This window comes from Rhyacophila brunnea, unplaced genomic scaffold, assembly GCF_057557595.1.
Source record: "Rhyacophila brunnea isolate RB1 unplaced genomic scaffold, BYU_Rbru_1.0 scaffold_22, whole genome shotgun sequence".
Classification (NCBI taxonomy): Eukaryota; Metazoa; Arthropoda; class Insecta; order Trichoptera; family Rhyacophilidae; genus Rhyacophila; species Rhyacophila brunnea.
Window position 1 is genome coordinate 30,262,486 of NW_028232882.1, and position 19,030 is coordinate 30,281,515.

A 19,030-nucleotide genomic window follows, 5' to 3' on the forward strand; every position below is an offset into this window, starting at 1 on the left:
CCACACGAAAAAGTGATTGTAAATGTAATTTTTATGATTATTTTAATGTGTATTCGTACAGCGCTCAAAATGGAAAAGTTTACAAACCGGAGCGCTCGACAGTTTTCTGAAGATATTCACATAGTTATCAAATCGTCAGCTGAATTCAGAACTATTCTAACTTACATTTGAAATCTTTCGGGATCTTTTTTTGAAACAACTTACTGAAATTATTTATGTATTATCTTTATGGATAAATAGATGCATCATATTTTAGTAGGATTATTGATAAAAAAAAATGGTGCACACACTTGTGCATATAAATGATAAATAACTGAAGTAGGCTGTTTCAAAAAACTCTTCTGCAAACTATTTCAAATGTGAGTTAGAATAGGTCTGCATTCAGCTGACGAAATTGTGTGTATTTCATAAAAATAAAAGTGTTAGATTTTCTAATTATTTTTCTATGGCCTATCTTACTCAGACGGTCAAATTATTTTTTCCACGAGACGAAGCGATAATTTTACCGATTTCACGAACAGGAACAGCTCTCCGGTGCGCTCCGGTCCATTTCGAGCCCTGATTCTTAATTCTTTAATATATTCAACAAATAGTGCTTAATTTATTAATACATTTGTATTTTCTTGATGTACCTACATGCGAAAAATTCATGTGTATAATATTATTTTCTTTTATACAATAGGTACCACCATTTTAGCTAGATTTAGCTAGTCTAGAGATTTCTCTAAACTAAACCGTGGGAAAATGCCATCAAACATTCTTTCTTTTATTCAAGATGTATAATAGCTAGTTTACATATTGTGTTAGACTATGAAATCATAAGTTATTGGTGCTTAAATAGAATTTTAATAAGTGAAATGGTGAGGTATGGTTTTATACCACTATTTACATTAAGCACAGCGACGTCCCTAAATAGAATGCCGCCCCTAGGCAGTGCCAAAATGCCGCGTCATTCTTTAGGTATACTTACAGTATTTTTTATCTTCCTTTCATAACTCCAATATCTAAGAAATGTGTTGTACGGATACATTACTAAACAAAAGTGAAAATATTTACTGCAATTATTGGCAAGTCTGCTCGTGTCATTTATGGTCACCAAGGACGCCGAAGGGAAACGGAAGTAAGCTAGACATCGCGAACCCTACAAAAAAATTACAGTCCTGTTCTTTTATGTTAATTAATACATTATGTTTCCAACCAGTAGGCTGAATTTTTAATGGAAAGATATGTTCGTTATTACTAAGTTTAGATAGGTAGCTATTTCTCTTCGATTTGCCGCCCCCAAGCGACGCTCAATCTGCCTACCCCCACGGGACATCACTGATTAAGCATGTGTTGCAAAGCAGGCTTTGAGATGACACTTTAGGGCTCTACAAAGTACGAGTATGTACTGTATGAATAATACTATTCTAAAGCTAGGAATTCTAATCCTGCTAAACGTGGAACTGTCTGCGAATGCGGATTGCATTCGGTAAAACAGTTCCACGTTTTGACAAAATCGTTCTTCTCGCTATGGTAGAACACAATAAATGTAAGTACAAAATAATTACAAGATAAAAAGAACTTTTTATATACAACGTTTTTAAATTTTCTGTTGAATCATATAAACTTGAGTTGACTAGCTTAAACGATCAAAAAAACTTGAACTTGATAGAAATAATACTGAAATTTCATTTTGACATGACATATTGATTTCCACAGTAACGCACGTATATATTAATAATTTAGTTGCTAGACCCCCTAGCAACCGATAATGGTGTCGAAATAACTTTTCATACAAAACAGAATCAACTGAAAATGAATTCAATTCTACTTAAATATGGCTAAAAGTATTTAAAAAATACATTGGCATCGTGTTCTGATATATTCTAAAAGTTTCAAACGTCTAGCTAGTCGGGAAGTTAGTTAAAAATCGATTGCAAGGTTTGTACCGGACAAAGAACCACCGGACAAAAAATAAGAATACGAGCTAAGAAAAACGTTGTAATAAAAAATACGAACAGAACCATAAAAATAAACAAACACAATATCTCTTGTTTCGTCATCTGACTTTTGTGATTGGTTGAAATGGATTTGATGATGTTTGAAAATAGACCTGCTAGATTTGTCTACTATCGAAAACTATTCCATAATATCCAGTAAGCTTATTGATGTAATAATTTAATAATTAATGAAAAACTAGACTAAACAAAGAAGTTATTGAATTTTTGGTTCTTGTCTGTTTAGAGGAAGCCAGCGGCAAACAAATTTTGAAAATAACCGATATACTGGATTATTTATTAGGTTAAGTTAGGTTAGGTTATCATTCTTGAATTCATGCATTTTACTGAAATCGGCTATGAATATTGCCGCTGTTCCTGGCTTCCAGTAAACATACTTGTACGGCATTTTCTTATGTCCACAGTTGGGGTTGAATTTGCCATTCACATTTTTTCAATTGCTCAATTTATATTTTTTGCATTTTACACTGAGTTAAATGGTTATTTTTACTTAATTTTTTGATTGGCATTGTGGTCCGAGAATAATAATTTGACTTATTCATGACTCTACCGCACATCCAAAGTACAAATTATGTAGGTTAATTGAGTATTTATTCTTATTATTCTTCATCAAGACCTCATAACTGACATGATTTGGCTGTCGAACAGATATCTGAGGGTTGGCCCCACCCTCTCGCCAATGTACGCCACGCAAGGCATGTGGCCACTGGAAGCACCGTGGCAAAATATATGTGGTATCACCCTTGGTTTTCCACGTAAACCAATTATTTATCGCTAGAATCAAATGCGGAGTGTCTGGGTATGGGGAATGAATCTGGAAAGTGCGATATATCGCAGTTGAAGCGAATGTAGGCTATGAGTAGAGTAGGTGACATTGTCTGTGGTAAAAGCTAGATAACCTCACCCCCTCACGCCGCCTTAAAAATCATTAAAAAAATATTACTTACGTTTTTTTTCAAAATGGATCCACCCAAAATATTTTCTGTATGCGCGCCTGTTGTACAGACTAAATAAATATAGTAGATATTATTAACAGATCGCCGTTTCCATTGCAAAATTATATATCTGCAAAACCTCAAGTTTTCAGGGGAGCTAAAAACAGTTTTTTTTTTTAGAATTAATAACCATATCCTTGATTTTTCGTACAAGGTGGTTGTTAGTAATTTTGAACAATCACAAACACCCAGGCTTTGAGAAAAACATATAGATAAAAACCATTGATGTATATCTTCTGGATGAATCATAATATGCTTCTTAAAATGACGCCCAATTTTCAGCGACTCGGCCAGTGTTAAAACTTACTGTTTTAATATCAGCGGACTTAACTCGATATGAGCTCACTTAATATTTGTCTCGAAAACGACCTGGCAATAATTATGAGTAAGCCCGATCTAGCTTGCATCTTACTCTAATTAATAGTCAGCGCATGACGACTTGCTCTGTCCGCTTAGACATGAATTTTTGATAGCTTGCAAGCTTTGGGTTGCAGACACCCTTAGGGTCACTATTCCAAGAACGCAAATTTAGCTTTACAGCCAGGGCAATACGGGTGAAATTCGGGAATCCATGTTAACGGTCTGAACGCATTATACCTACAAGGAAATATTGTAAAACGATATTCGTAATATCTTCTTTTTTCTTTTGTGGTACATTTTTAAAATGACACTTGTATGGGAACTCCTCATCTAGTAGTATATCAATGATAAAAACACATAAAAACAGTTTACAAAATGTTGGCACTTGAATCAATTTAATTTTCCATCAAATCAATTCAATTTTTGTAAATTGTGTTATTTTGCATGTGTGTAAATGCGATTTTTGCGGTTTTAATTATACAAAAATGTCAAAAACGTATATTTTGTAGACATACAATTTTGCAATGGAAACGACGATATAACAGACGTGGGCAAATGCGGCTCTTCATTGGGTTAAGTGCGGCTCCCAATATCTCTTGATAAAAATATACGTATTTTCTTTCCCCATTATACCTACTTGTATTTTCACGAGTTTGCCTTTAAATTAATTAATTCATAATTATTAATTTTCATTTAATATAGTTAAATTTTAAATTTTATATTTAATACTACATGAGAACGTGACTATGGTGTGACTCTTTATACATTATATCTTCTTCTTGGTCGTGCACTCATGGCTGAGGATCGTGACCACATTTAAATTTCGCCATCCTTTGAGCGACCAAGACTTTCCATCCTTCTCGATCTTTCGCTTCTCTCAGGGCAGAATGGATGGTGCCCCCAGTCAGCTCTTTCACTTGGTCGCTCCATCGCGCAGACGCTCTTCCTCTGCTTCGCCTTCCCTGGAGGCTACCCAAAACTATCAGTCTCTCCAGGTTGTCCGGTCCGCGCCTGACAATATGTCCAAAAAAATGCAGAATTCTTCTCAGACATATCGTCGAGAGCCGTTCCTTTATCTTCAGTCCCTGGATGATTGACTGGTTCGTCCTGTGCTCCGTCCAAGAAATGCGAAGCATTCGGCGCCAGCACCACATCTCAAAGGCATCAATTGCCTTCCATTCTCTTGCCTTCAGGGTCCACGACTCGACTCCGTATAGGAATATCGAGAACACTAATGTTTGCACAAGCATCATTTTTGTGGCAATCGAAATTTCTCGATCCTTCCATATAGTGGTAAGGCGTGTCATCGCACTTTTTGCAATTTGTGTGCGCCTTCTTATTTCCGCTTCGCATCCGCCCTTTCCACTGATGGTCGATCCAAGATATACAAACTCGTCGACTGTTTCGAGGTTTTGGAGTGTACTTGGTGTTGGTAGAAGGTTGGCCTGATCAATAACCATTAACTTTTTTTTATTCCTATTAATAAGGAGGCCGTAGTTGCGACTCTCTTCCTCTACCCGGTGTAGCAGCTCTGAGAGTTCCCTTTCATCAGCAGCGATTAGTGTGGTATCATCTGCGAATTTTAAGTTATTTATTTTCTGGCCACCAATTGTTATTCCGCCTTGCCAATGATGTAGGGCTCTTCTCTTATATATATATATATATATGAAAATCCAGAATGTGGCTCTCGTTGACCTCATGACGTATGCCCATCCCTGGCATATAAGATAGAAATACGAATTCTGTGTCCATGCATGACCGAGTCCGAGATAATGTGTGTGACATAATATCCGAGTGCAATTCATAATACCTACAATCAATCTCAATTGTTACGAAACAGTGATTTTTGCCACGGCGCAAGTCGCAAATAATATGTGTGGGTGTGTAAATGCCTACCTACTTAAATTACCTTTAACCTTCAACTACATCACGGATTAAACATTCTGAAAGCTGCGTGACGTTTCCTTTGCAGTGACGACTCTTTAATTTCGACAACAGGGTATCGCTGCAGAAGCTGGCCACCGTTCACATTGACTTGCAGGATGGCGAGGGTGGGTCACGCATGGACCCCACATCCTGAAGCGGACCTCCTGGCCAGGAACTTTGGCGGGCTCCCCTACAGTGTGATAGTTACACGTAAATTATTGTACGTAAAACATTTTTCACAATGAGCTTTCTTATCGGAAGAGATGACCGTATAATATTCGGTTTTTGGTTTTATTAGATTCAATATGAACATTAATTCAATTTCCATAGCTGAATTTAGCAAAATTCATGAAATCAAGAATGAAAACCTAACCTAACCTAACAAATAATCCAGTATATCGGCTATTTTCAAAATTTGTTTGCTGCTGGCTTCCTGTAAAGTGTAAACCGCAGCGCTCGAAATGGGAAAGTTTACGAACCGAAGCGCTCGATAGTTTTCTGAAGATATTTACATAGTTATCAAAAATTATATGTGTATTTCATAAAAATAAGTGTGTTAGATTTCTATTATATAGCCTATCTAGCTCAGACGGTCAAATTATTATTTCCACGAGACGGAGCGATAATTTTACCGATTTCACGAACAGTAACGGCGCTCCGGTGCGCTCCGGTCCATTTCGAGCCCTGGTAAACCGACAAGAAACGTGTTTTATTTAGACATGACACTACTATACAACCCAAAGAGGTTGGAATGGTATGCGTCCATCGCAACTGGTGTGTTGCCCATCAGTTGGCCATTAGATATAATTAGCATGTTATTTAAATGTGGTAATTAAATATTATTTAAAAGGTTCGCAGCGAATGGGTTTATTCGGCCGTATATTTCCGATACAACATTTCACGGTGAAGTGTGATACTCTAAAGTAGCGTTTTCCAAATAGTGCTCGAGGTAAAAATAATGGTTTTGATTGTATTTTTTTAATACAAATTATTTTATATACCTACATAATATATATTATGGCTAGTTGACGGGTTATGAATAATTAGTTGTCAAGTATTGACACACAATAATCAAAAATTGCATCCTAAAATATTCTATTGGTTTTAATATATTTTCTCTGAAGTGTTTTCAAAAATTATGTAAGTATGATAAATATAATTCCTATACCTACACTACATTTTGACGCAGGGTTTTGAATGTGTGAGTGTCCTACGAAAATGAACCACACATTATAGACGTGCAATAGTGTGTATTGCATCTTTCAAATACACCAATATTTAATGACCGTCAGTGCATAAACCATGAGCAGTTGTCAGAACGAAAGAAAAGCGTATTCTTAAGAGCGTACATAAGTGAAACGGCGAATAATTTTCGACTATTTGTGGAACGAAATTTCGGCGTGTGTTGCCATTCGGAGAGCGATAACGACCTGTTTGCACGTTAATTTGTTTGTAATGGCGTCGGAGGAATATATTCTTAAATCGTGTTCTAAAAAACGTTCCGCATGTACTTGAAAAAGAAAACATGTCAATGAATATACTATTATTATTACGAATATAATAATAAACATAACATTAAAAGGACGCATGTTGAATTTTTACGACACATTATATTTCGTTCGGCTGGCGTCATTTGCACAATCCGCGCATCGCCTAGTCACGATCTTTTTAGACCATGCCTCAACTGAAGTATATCCTTAAGTTTATCTGATATTCTTCCACACTCGAGATCGGTTGACTGTTACTCCACACCCGTTAAGTATTTCAGTTCCCATTTCTGAGTTCCTTGGTATATCACGGACCACAAATATTTATATCACGCACTACAGTTTGCGAAACACTTAGCTATACACGCCACGTAAACCAGAATGACTTCATCGTCGATGTACATAATAACAAGATGACTGAATGTTACCAAAGTGGTTTATTTATCACGAAATACGTACATAATAACAATACTATGATTAACATACATTTTGCTTTCAACCAAAGCAACGTATACAATATTATATGCAGTAGGTACAATGTTACACCTTTTTTAGGTCAAGTCAAGGCCCCAGGGCTGCCAAGAAAATACACAGATACCTGCCTCAAAGTAATAATATAAAGATAGTGTGTATTGTTCATCTTTATTTCTGCTATTTGAAGCCGTTTTTCTTGCGTATAACGCACAGTAAAACCTCAATTTTATTATTACATATTAACTTTACTATGAAACGTTATACCACTGGCGAAATGTGAAGGTAGGCTGGATTCTAACCTAACCGAAAAAAATATCGTTTTTAAACAACGGTACACGTTCAAACACGCGTGTTAACATAATCTTACTCCCTACTTCATTTATCGTGTGTCAATTTATGGCTACGGCCGTATGTTGTAGCTTAACCACTGGGAAATCCCAATGGAAATGGCGTATGTAAAAAAAATACTACCTTATTCTTAGGTCAATAATTATTATAAAACAATCATTATTCGCAGGATGTTTTATCACATTTGAATGGTTAAAGACATAGCTTATATTTAGTATCTTTAGAATTATCTTCAAATGTGTTAATCTTGCCCATTTTTGAATAATAAAATGCCTAATTCTTGTCAAATTTGAGATCACAGAGATTATAAAATATATTTTTTTATCGTAAATATTTCACTATATACTGTTAACTTAACATTAATTTTACTATAGGTTTTTTAAATGCGTTTAAAAATTAATAAATCTAAAAAATCTTAACACCACTGCACATGAATGTATGAAATGTTTAAAAGAATACTATTTTATGTAATAAAAATACTTTATGCAGTCATCAAATGTTTAAAATAAATATAAAGGATAATAAGGCTTCAAAATTATATTAATAGATTTTCTACAACGTTTAAGGAATGTCCAGGGTTATGCTCTGAAAATGCCATAAAATCTCCATTTTGACCTGCGTTGGGCACGTAGGCCCTTAAGCCTGGGCCCAGGCTAGAGCCCTGTCAGCCCCCCCCCCCCCCTCTTGAGGGGTCCATGAGTACGATTATATGACGAAATTTTTCCAGCGGTTGTCCTCTCGCCGATCATTTCATAATTATGCTTAGCGACCTCTATCCCTATATTTTCCTTGCATAGTCACCACACAGAATTGGACAGTGTGTATAATACTACTAACGTATTAACCTGACAAAAGAAAGCGCGAGGAACATAATATAATATGTACAGCAGTAAAAATATTAGCCAACAAAATAAACAATACCTATGCTGTTTGCCCATTTATCTCGTATTTACGTGGTAAAACACAAGAAACTATTTTATTGGTAAAACAAAAAAAAAACGGTGTGTGTACTTATGTACGCGCGTTAGAAGTTATATTCTTTGGCGTAACAAAACAAAAAATTCAAATTACATATTAGTTTTTCAAATACAGATTGACAGAAATAAATATATATACATTTATATCAACTTTGCAAAAATAATATTAAATAGGCTCATTCGATAAAAAAATTAATATATTTTTTTTAATTATTTACCAACTCAACATTCACAAAAGTTATTTATTTATTGATATATAATTTTACTCATAAATATAATACTTACATAAATATAGCCTCAAATCTTGATACACAATCTTTACAATGAAAAATAAATATACACTCCAATATAAATAAAGTTTTATGAATATAAATAATTAACAGTAGAATGTTAGTCTCCAGAAATTTGTTTATCATCATCATCATCATCATCAGCCTGAATCTATCCACTGCTGGATGAAGGCCTCTTCAAGCTGCTTCCACTTCTTTCGGTCCTGTGCATTGCGTTGCCACGTACTTCCGCAGAACTTTACCATTTCTTCGATCCAGCGGCCTCTAGGTCTACCTTGCGGACGTTTTGTACTTCTTGGATACCACTGGATGACTAGATTTGTCCAACGATTGTCTTATTCGAGCTATGTGTCCAGCCCATCTCCATTTAAGGCTTTTAATAAACTCTATTACATCGCAAACCCTTGTTTGCTTCCTTATCCACTCATTTTTTCATAAACAGAAATTTGTTTATAAACATAAGTAGGTATATATTTATTATGACACAATATTGGTTATGTTCACAACACGTGCCCTTTACTTGGTTGTATTGAACGACTAACTAAATGACACTTACTATGCGCATGCACATGTACCCTTGAGACCGAAATGAATATAATTATAATAATAAAGTATGTGTTGCATCGGCGCGCGCAACTTCGTCACGCTCTAAAGACACACTCTGTTCTGTTTTCCCAATCGCGCCAAAAGAAGTATAACTTCAAAAAATAGCTGATTTTACAGTTTACTAATAATATATTAATACTTACGTAGGTCATCCGGCACAAAATGCCAACCGGTTCTTGAAATCGCCATTCCGCATTGAATTCGGACTATAATTATTATAGTTCATGTCGGTTCGCGCAATTTTCCATTTCCAGCACATAAATTAATAATAAATATAATGTGTACTATTAATAATAACAATATTAGGTACATAAAATTATATAGTAGTTGACATATTTATTTATGATTTTGACGTTGTGTCATCGTTGTCAATGCTGAATTAACATGCATCATGCAATTTCGTACACAGTTATTTCTAAGATTTTCTTGGCACAGGATGTACCTAAATAAAAATGTATACCGCAAGTACAATAATTCAATGCATTACACTAACCATTAAAATGTCATTAAAAACACACTCGCATAAACTAAAAGCGCTCATAATATGTCTACCTATTGTTTTATTATTCTATAGTATTAGTATACATATATATATATATATATATATATTATACATGCGTGTTTAAGTATATTATATTACAATAACGATCAAAGAACTAAATTTTACCTTATAATATTATGTCATGTCCATCGTTTTTTCGAAAATATAATGTATTTCATGGTCGATTTTTTTTACTCTTGACCAGGTGACACAGACTTAATGGGAATTGAAATACCTAATGGGTGTGGAGTAACAGGCAACCCATCTCGAGTGTGGAAGAATACGGGATAAATTTAAACACGTGTCAAGAATACGTAATACGTCGAATACTGCTCTCGGTTTCAACTGGTGCGTTGCCCATCAGGTGGCCATTATATATAATTAGTTATGTAATTGTGGTAATTAAATATTAATTAAAAGGTCCGCAGCTAATGGGTATTGAAGGTTGCAACACACATTATTGCACGTCTATAATGCGTGGTTAATGTTCGTAGGGCACTCACACATTCAAAACCCTGCTTCAAAATTTACTGTATTGGTATATAGCGTATCGGAATTCTATTTGTTATCTGTTCTTTGATTATATATTTCAAGGTCGATTTTTATACTTTTAACCAGGAAACACAGAATTAATGGGAATTGAAATACCTAGCGGGTTTGGAGTACCAGGTAACCTATCTCGAGTGTAGATAAACTTAAACACGTGTCAAGAATACGTCATTCTATCCTTATCCTTCGTTCTGACAATTCATTCAATAGTGGTGTATTTGAAGGTACAACATACCTACACTATTGCACTCTATAGCGAGTGTTTCATTTTCGTAGGACACTCACACATTCAAAACCCTGTTTCAAAATGTAGTGTACTGCCTGTATAGCCTATCTGAATTACATTTATTAATCTGTTCTGTGCTCTTGACATAATAATTGGAAAAACTTTATACAGATGTCGATATCTATTTTCTCAAGATACACAAAACACAAGGACACACAAAAAATGATAATAGATATTTTAAAAATACAGATTAAATAATCTCAACAAGATTCAGTATTATGCAAGCTCATTATTAAGTGTACAGATATATTATAAACTAAATTGCGCCGCAGGCTACTGTTTACTATAAATACGTGGAACAAGTTTACAATAAAATATATTTTTTATCTAATTTAAGGGAAAAGTTTCAAGGGATATTTAGAATTTTCTCAATCATGTCAAATGACTTGAGGGCGCGTTGTCGATCCCTGGCTGAAGGCCACTGCGGTGTACCGATAAGTAGGGTTTGGAGCTATAGTCTGTATGGGTGACGTTGAAATGCGGTCGCCAAAAACTACATCGATGTAGGCGCGAATATTGTCTCTGCCTTGCCCTCTGACAAGTAGGGTATGGCGACACGCTGAAGGGTGCCGCGAGACGTAAAAGTTAAGAAACCACTGCCATGCAGCGGCGGTTTTCTTTGACGCAAATGACGCAACCGATTCGTCAGAAAATCGTCTAAGTAAGAAGTATAAAATTGTTAAAATATAAATACCTACCAAATTCTATAAATGATGATTTATTTAAAATAATACCTAGTCAGTTAGATTTCACAGAAAACAGGCTGAATAAATTATTATCATTGAACAATGTTAAAATCTGTGACACCCCGTGATAGTAGGTAGGTACGCACTTCATGCGTTGCTCAAAGACAGCAAATTAAGGCAGAAATTGTGGACAATATCACCAGTGACGTCCCTAGACAAAATGCCGCCTCATTTTTTTATACAGTATTTTATCATCCTTTCACGACTACAATATCTAAGGTAAGTATGTATTGATAGGTATGGGTTTATGGAGGGTGTTGATTTATACTTTTACACTTATTGAAAACACTGATTCAGGGACATTACGTAAGTACATTTCGCTTGACAGGAGACAATTAATTATTAATAACATTTGTAATCGTAGGCTTTGGCGCGAAAAAGGTAGCGAATCGCATTTAGAGGCGACGTAAGGGCCCAAGGGTAGGTAGCCGACTGACTGTCCCTACCCTTGATCCTTCGTTTGCCTAGAAACAGATAACGGTAACGTTCTTTTTGTTTGTTTCGCTGTGCATCATCGACCATCGTTTAGCCTTGACTCATTTACAGTTACAATAATATTATCATTATTTCTCAACTCTGTCGATTGGAGGATTGTTGATGGGGGATTTAGGCATTATGATATTTGGTAACAGTATCTACCTATAATTCAAATATAACTCGCAAATCTGCACGTGTCATTCCTGGTCATCAAGGACGTTACATCCAAGGACAACGGAAGTAAACTAGAAATCACGAACCCGATAAAAAATTACAGTCCTGTTAAACCTTTTATGTTAGTCAATACAGTTTGTTTCCAACCAGTGAGGTGAATTTTGTAATGGAAAGATATTTCCGTGATTACTAAGTTTAGGTAGGTACCTATTTGTATAATATATACCTATATACCTAATGATTCTTCTCGATTTGCCGTCCTTTGAGTAACTGCCGCCCCCAAGCGACGCTCAATTACCCCTACCCCTACTCCCACGGGACGTCACTGAATATCACTACTTATTACCACGTTTTTGTTAGCTCGTATTCTTGTTTGTCCAGTACAAATTTTTTCTTGTTTGTCCAATACAAATCTTGCAATCGATTTTTAATTAACTTCCCGACTAGCTAGACATTTGAAAGTTTTAGAATACATCAGTGCATTCTTTCAATACTTTTAGCCATCTTTAAGCAGAATTGAATTCATTTTCAGTTAATTCTGTTTTGTATAGAAAGTTATTTCGGAAAAAATTCGTAAAAAGTAAAACCACTATTATTGGTTGCTAAGGGGGTCCTTGCAACTAAATTATTAATATATGCGTGCGTTACTATGGAAATCAATATGGAATGTCAAAATGACATTTCAGTAGGTATTCTATATTTATTCAGTATTTCTATCAAGTACAAAAAAGTATTTATTAATACATAGAATTGTCAAGTTTATATGATTCAACAGAAAATTTATAAACGTGGTATATAAAAAGTTCTTTTTATCTTGTCATTATTTTATAGTGGAGATCGTGGACGTGAAATTGTTAAAAAAGGGCTCAAAATCAACAGTGAGTCGGGCCTCTATGTCAGTAAATTCGCAGTTATTACTAAATAATGACAACAAGGAAATATAATATGTTAACTTTTACTAAAATTGAATAAAAATGTCCCCGTACCCACTAATTATAATTGTTAAGGCCAAATAAAAAGTAATTGCATCCTTGGCATACTGTCATGTTACGAGTAACAAAAAGTGCCCATTTCCCTTTTGATATTAATAAAATATTTCATTCGAATAAATTGCAAACAAAACTCAACGATAATATTTACATCGTTAAAATATAATATATCCCACAACTCAACACCAAAACATCCGATACATTTTTTTTATTGATTATTCCATCAAACTGGCTACTATTTACACAATTAATATTATAACGAAATAGGTATAAATGAAACTTGTGGGTATATTAGTTTTTGTAGTGGCATGACTTCGAAAAGAGACCTACAGATGGCGCCAGCGTCATGTAGACCAGTGGTTCTCATGTGCTGCCGTGGTGGCATCATTTTCAGTATTTAATTTAATTAACTGGGCTAACGTTAAATATGCGTTATTGGAAATGAGTCATGAGTCATGAACAAGTACTTAAAAACCATTTTAATAATACCATGGTTGATAATTTTTGATCGAAGTTATACGTTGACCAAGAATCAAGTCAATTCAAAGAATTGGCAACAATTACTTTCTTCATATTGTCGATTTTGCCTACTACTATATATTATATACTGTGATATACAAATATCGAAGTCAGTTGACAGATATAAACTTAGGCCCGTTTCAGACGGGACACCGTTGTCGCGCTCGATATAATATAGGAGGCCTTTGTTTTCGAATAAAGGAGCCTTTGTATTATGTTTATGAACGCCCTAGAGCTAATGAGTCAACGCATAATTTCGCGCTATAAATTAGAACATAAAACTGGCTGCGGTAATAAAACCAAGTGTATCGGCGGCTTGAGAATGTAGCGGCCGACGGAAAAGTGTACCGGACACTCATTGACTCATTAGCTCTGGGGCGTTTATAAACATAATACAAAGGCCTCCTATATTATATCGAGCGCGACACCGGTGTCCCGTCTGAAACGGGCCTTACCCCGCTTTCAGACGGGATACCGGTGTCGCGCTCGTATATAATAAGGAGGTCTTTGTATTCGAACAAAAAGGTATTTGTATTACGTTTATGAACGCCCCGAACTAATGAGTCAAAGCGTGTATGGTACACTTTTCCGTCGGCCGCTACATTCTCAAGCCGCCGGTATACCTGTTTTTATGATCGCAGCCAGTTTTATGTTCTAATTTATATCGCGAAATTATGCGTTGACTCATTAGCTCTGGGCGTTCAAAAACATAATACAATGTCCCCTTTATTCGAATACAAAGGCCTCCTTATTATATACGAGCGGGACACCGGTGTCCCGTCTGAAAGCGGGGTTAGAAGCAGCCATGCGGCTCGCATTGGGAAAAAGGAGTATTGAGGAATTTCCATTTGCATTATTTTTAAATAAATAGATATGTACTAAAATGTTCAAATGTATTTTATTAAATGGAATTTTCTATAAATAGCTAAGTTGATCCATATTTTTAGTAAATAAAGTTTAGCTTAATTTTTTCAATCACAACAAAGGTGAAATTTGGCGCGGAAGTGTCAATGTTAATTGTGCAGCCACAGTTAAATATCACGTGAGAACCACTTATGTAGACGGATTAGGATTTAACTCTATATTAACTTAGTAATTTTTACTCACAATCTTACAGCCAGTCAGCTTAGTCTGATTAGCTCTGACCCTTTTGATCATACAGGTCCTCTATTTAGAAACTAAGCACTTTACACTATCGATATTCGTTTCTAGTGTTAAGTGTATTTATCTAGTTGTCAAATGCGATACCTACCTGAACTGAACTAATTCTTTGACAATTTCATATATGGTTAAAACGAGTCATCTTTAATTATCTGGTTAATCTATTTATTCTCTGTTATTATTGATTAATCTCGGTGAACTCTGTATAGATACAAAAACCGGAAATATTTCTATTTTATAAATAAACCATTCTATATTTTATAATTTATTCATTGGCGAATTCTCATAAATCTTAACTGGAAATCATCAGATATGTAGATTTTTTACTACAGCCAGGAGTAAACATTTATTTTGCTGCTTTAAAACATACTTCTCCACTCTGTTCAGGCTGCTAATAGGGAGGGCGACTGTTTAATGAATGCACATTTTTAACTCAACAGTTTTTTTTATTATTGTAAATTAATTATCTTTGATTTTACAAAACATTTATTTTTCTTCTTAATTAAGCCCGGAGCATAGATCGATTGAAAACTGTAAAACTTTTAGTAGATACATAAGTATCCCATATGCACTGACTGGCAGAGTAGTTTTGAGGAATACTTATTATCATAATTCTGTTGTAAAAAAAAATAGCACCGTGATATTGTATTCCGACGTGTTCGGCATTCATGACTCTCGGAATTAACTTCAATTTCATGACAAACTATTTCGAAACATTATTTCTGTATACAAACACTAGATGTGTTTGTTTTACTTATTCTGAAATTTTAATGTTTTTAGATACAAATTGATTAATAATCAAAATGCTTATGTAATGTAAATTATTAGAAAGTTGTAGGTATAAAATGGCATACGTCGTATTGTCTATTCTGCTTTCCGTTAAGTGTCCAGAATTGTAGAACTGGATATTGGTATTAGGCAGAGTAGACCTATAATGAAATAATATTCATTACTTTAGACATTTGTTTTAATAACACTTTAGTCACTTAACTGATTTTCTGTCATAATTCATAACAAATTGCTGTAATCTTGTCATGTGTCAACCAATTTGACTATTAAAGTAGGAACCTATATGTTAAAATAATATACCTGTTTCATATTTGAATATGAAACTCGTTTCGAAACGCAGTTCAACCATAGTAGGTACTAGAAATGGATGTTGAGTCTCGTGGGCTGTCATGCCCGGCAGTAGCGAAGGGTGGAGGTAGGCTGTTAAGATCCGCCATAAATAGTGAACATTAAACTTTGTTAGTAATACGTATTTGTTTTTATTGAACTAAGACTACAATTTACAGATGGTGTCGGTTAGTTTTTAAAATTCAATTAAACCCTGCCTAACCAAACCATAATAGTTTTGGTATACTTTTAGCGATACAACAACATTTTACACACTTTTCATTTATACTTATTTGTTTTCGTTGGATTAAGAATATATTACACATACCTATCCATTATTGGTTCATTTTTTTAAATTCATTAAGCCCTGCCTAACAAAACTATAATAGATATACATTATTATCCTATCTATAAAATATCCAAAGCTAAGTATAATTTAATTGCATAATTTTAGATATTTTTTGACTATTATCTATTAGGGCTTGGTGTCCATAGGATTTAATTGAATTTTAAAAACTAACCAAAACCATATGTAAATAATTGTAGTCGTATTTCAATGAAAACAAATACGTATGACTGAAAAGGTTTAGTGCGCACTATTTATGGCGGATCTAAACAGCCTACCTCCACCCTTCGCCACTGTGTCATGGTATAAGTTGCAATGTTCATGTGTTGGTAAAGAAATAAAAATCATATCAGATGTCCAAGAAAGAATAAGGATACTAAAACGGCCCACGATGGCCGCGTGGAGGTTTTTGTATAGATTTTGTTTTTACGAGAAATAGATGTTAGCCACTTGTTCAACCTATTAGATCCATACTCGTACTCGCACACATTGAAAACAATATGTGTTCTCACCAGACCCAGGATTCGAACCTGGTACCCACGACGTTGAGCCGCGCGGCCTTCGAGGATCTCAGTAGTCTTGTATAATGTAGGGTTTGATAAAATCTCTTAGTTCAACTCCTAATTTTTGCATCGAAAATATTTTTGGTCACACTGCAAAAATATTAGTATTTTAGCTATACAATGCAAGAAATACTGAGTTTCCTCAAATATTACCAATATTTAATACGCGTTTCGTTTACGTGACAAACTGTAATGCATATTAGTGTTTCACAAGCATAGTGAACCAAGTCCATTCTGGTTATTTTTGAGTAAGCTAGGTTCAAACATAATTTTTGAGTATTTCTTATTCTGTAAGGGTATGATTTCCCTTACACAATAACTTAAATTTACTCTAAATAACACTTTAGAATTGAAATCACACCCTTACAGATTTAGAAATACTCAAATATTATGTTTGAACCTAGCTTACCCAAAAATAACCAGAATGGACTTGGTTCACTATGCTTGTGAACCACTCATATTATGCTCTCTATTGACCAAATCCCGAAACATGGAATCCCAAAAGCTGAAATCCCGAATGGCCAAAATCCCGATAACCAAATTCCCTAAAGCCGAAATCCCTATGACGCCTTTCGCTTTCGAGATATCGGTTTTCGTGATTTGGGCATTCGGGATTCCATCTTTCGGGATTCCATCTGGCACACATTGAAAATACTATATTCTTTAACACGTCATTTTTAATTATTCGTTTATCCCATATTCCCCACTCAATAATTATTATAACTTTTTACATCTACATCCAGAATGTTACCCGCTTCTTTTATTTTTGTGTTTTCTGGTGTACACAGATAAGTTGCGGTTGCATCTAGTTTGTGTGTGCGAGGCCGCTATCTTTTTACAAAATGTTTACTTCTCTTTTACAGCCCACAAGGTGCTTCGTCACAATGACTACAGCATCAAATGGCCTCAGAGGTCTCCTCACTGGTCTGATCCTCCTGGCAGTATCGTGCATAGTCAGCGCCCAGCGCGAGGGCTACTGCCTGGCATCGGACTACGAGCCATATCTTCGCTTCGGCACCAAGTCTGCTTATGAATTCGTCAAGGGAAAAGACAGCAACCAGCATAATGTACCATGTAAGCATTTATTTTTATTCATATAAAATATATCGATGTATCTATAAAATAAAATGTATAGGTATAACTGATATCCTTTTTATTTATCTCGATTCGAGCTTTCGTATTGGACAACATTACTGCTTGATTTGATATAAATATATGCAAATTCGAGTTATTATACTACGTTTTTTTGCAAAACATTATTATAGTTTCTATTGATTATTTAAAATAAAATTATCATGTTTAAAATTCCAGTTTTTGTAAATCATTACTCTCACAGTTGGCTCAGTCGCAAATTGAAAGTCGTCTCGACTGAGGAATAATAGCATGGCCCCCATAATGGGAAAACTGATAGGGCTTTAGCCTTTGGGCCCAAGCTTAGGAGGGGCCCGACGTGGTGGGTCAACCAGATAACTGAGATAAATACTCATCACGAGTACCCTAATAATAAAAAAGTCGCCTGCGGGGCTAATTTACGTTAAATTTTAATGTTGTTTATGGTTTTAAGAGGGCTCGCACATCAGAACTCGCCGCATGCGTCTTACGACGAATTCGTCGATGTGACGTCATCGTAAACCAAGAAACAAACGTTATCAAATGGAGCTTCGCAGATTGGCCAACGCAACTCGACGCATGCGGCAGCGTCGCAGCGTCGCAGTTGCATCGGCCAGAGCCTGCATGTCGACATCGGCCAATATCAACTCCGCGCATGCGCACAGCCGCACAATCAGCCATTTCTCTCCAGACTGTCGCCGCGTTCGGAGCAGCCGCGATGCGGCGAATGTCGATATCGCTAGGCAGATGTGTGAGGTTGTATCATGGAACACCGGCTGCCCGTTCTCGGAAGTTTTGATTTATGGCGGTCAGGCACACGAGGCGAGTTGTGATGTGCGAGCCGGCTATGACATGTAGTTATGCAATGCAATTTTTGATGTGTGTCGTTACACGAAAATTCAACAATTCAAGGGCATGTATTTAAAAAATACTAAAAATATACTAAATATTCTTAATTTTACCTCGAACACCATTTGGAAAAAGTTACTG

At 35.3% G+C, this 19,030-nt stretch overlaps 1 protein-coding gene across 1 annotated transcript in view; it reads left to right on the plus strand.

Annotated features, from left to right (window-relative positions):
- The window catches only part of LOC147070329 (multiple inositol polyphosphate phosphatase 1-like), a 40,104-nt gene that overhangs the window by 6,717 nt on the left and 14,357 nt on the right, over positions 1-19,030 (plus strand). The window contains exon 2 of the mRNA XM_085949420.1: positions 17,794-18,004. Within this exon, the coding sequence (XP_085805546.1) occupies positions 17,815-18,004 (190 nt within the window). The 5' untranslated portion in view covers positions 17,794-17,814. The remainder of the gene's footprint in view (positions 1-17,793; positions 18,005-19,030) is intronic.